Source organism: Etheostoma cragini, chromosome 16, assembly GCF_013103735.1.
Source record: "Etheostoma cragini isolate CJK2018 chromosome 16, CSU_Ecrag_1.0, whole genome shotgun sequence".
NCBI lineage: Eukaryota > Metazoa > Chordata > Actinopteri > Perciformes > Percidae > Etheostoma > Etheostoma cragini.
This window is the reverse complement of record NC_048422.1, coordinates 24582978-24584104: the sequence shown is the minus strand read 5'-3', so window position 1 is coordinate 24584104 and position 1127 is coordinate 24582978. Positions and strand designations below refer to the sequence as shown.

The window sequence follows — 1127 nt, the reverse complement described above, 5'->3', positions numbered from 1 at the left end:
TTAGGGTTTACAGTAGAGGGTGACACGGGATCAGTTGTCGCTCCCATCCCATCCCGGGATGGTATGGGTCCTGCTCCCGTTTCGTTCCTATGTTGTGTAAAGTTATAAGACTGTTTCCCCCCAGTTGTCCCCAAAAGTGTCACTCTCTAGTGTACAGAGTTATGTAAAGTGAACAAAGTGATAGTTTCTTAAATCTAACATTTTGAGAAGGTAAGGAGATGTGGTTCCAGGTCCAGGAGCATTCAGCGCTTTGGCTGAAACAGACTCTCTAAATATTAATAATAATAAACCCAGCAGCATGTTAAAAGATAGATTTATAAAGATAAAAGATATCCATCAAAGATCCAGTGATGCTACGTGTGATAAGTGATCTCTGATGCCGACTGTGTGACCTGCAGGTTGTTCTGTCGTCTGACGCCCCCCCTGTGTCTGAACTTCCTGGGTCTGATCCACATGGACTCGGCCATCTCCCACCAGCTGAAGGAGCAGACGGCCTACACCTCCGTGAGTCACTACGTCCTCTGGACACAACACATTTAATAATAAAACAAATAAAATGACAGTGTAAAGTAGAGCCCAACCGATAAATCATTCATCAGAACTTTAATATATTTTGACGTTCTGTTGTGACAATAAAACATATTATTATTATCATATTTTCGTGAGAACTTATTAATAACTACAAATAACTAATGTTAGGAAATCTGTTTATGTTTTTACGCGTTTCTGGATTTGTTTTTTTAATATATTTTGGCATATCAGATTTTTAAATAACCAAATATTCTATCAGTATCGGCCTTAAAATTCCTTTATCGGTCGGGCTCTAAAGGCAAAAGACACAGAATTAAAACAATAAATAAAGAAAGTCAGATACTGCCCCATCATTGGTTAGTGTTCGGGTCCTCTATGGCACATGGGTACAAAGGGTTCATAAGTCTGGTTGAAGTCTGGATGAAGTGTTTATAAGCCTTCGTGGACCTGTATCCCCCCAGAGGCCAGCAGGGTGAGAGGGTGATTGGCTGGGGGGGGGCGTCCTGTGTGATGCAAGCATCCAGCCTGTGAATGTCTTCTAGGGGGGGGTAGCTGTGTGTTGATGATGCCCTGTCCAGTTTTAATGACTCTGTAGC

General features: G+C 42.0%; 1 protein-coding gene across 1 annotated transcript in view; it reads left to right on the top strand.

Moving 5' to 3' along the window:
* The first annotated feature begins 373 nt into the window (after positions 1-373).
* Positions 374-1127, top strand: part of LOC117959770 (G-protein coupled receptor-associated protein LMBRD2B-like) — a 1530-nt gene continuing 776 nt past the window's right edge. Inside the window, exon 1 of the mRNA XM_034897048.1 lies at positions 374-504. Coding sequence (XP_034752939.1) covers positions 454-504 — 51 coding nt within the window. The 5' untranslated portion in view covers positions 374-453. The remainder of the gene's footprint in view (positions 505-1127) is intronic.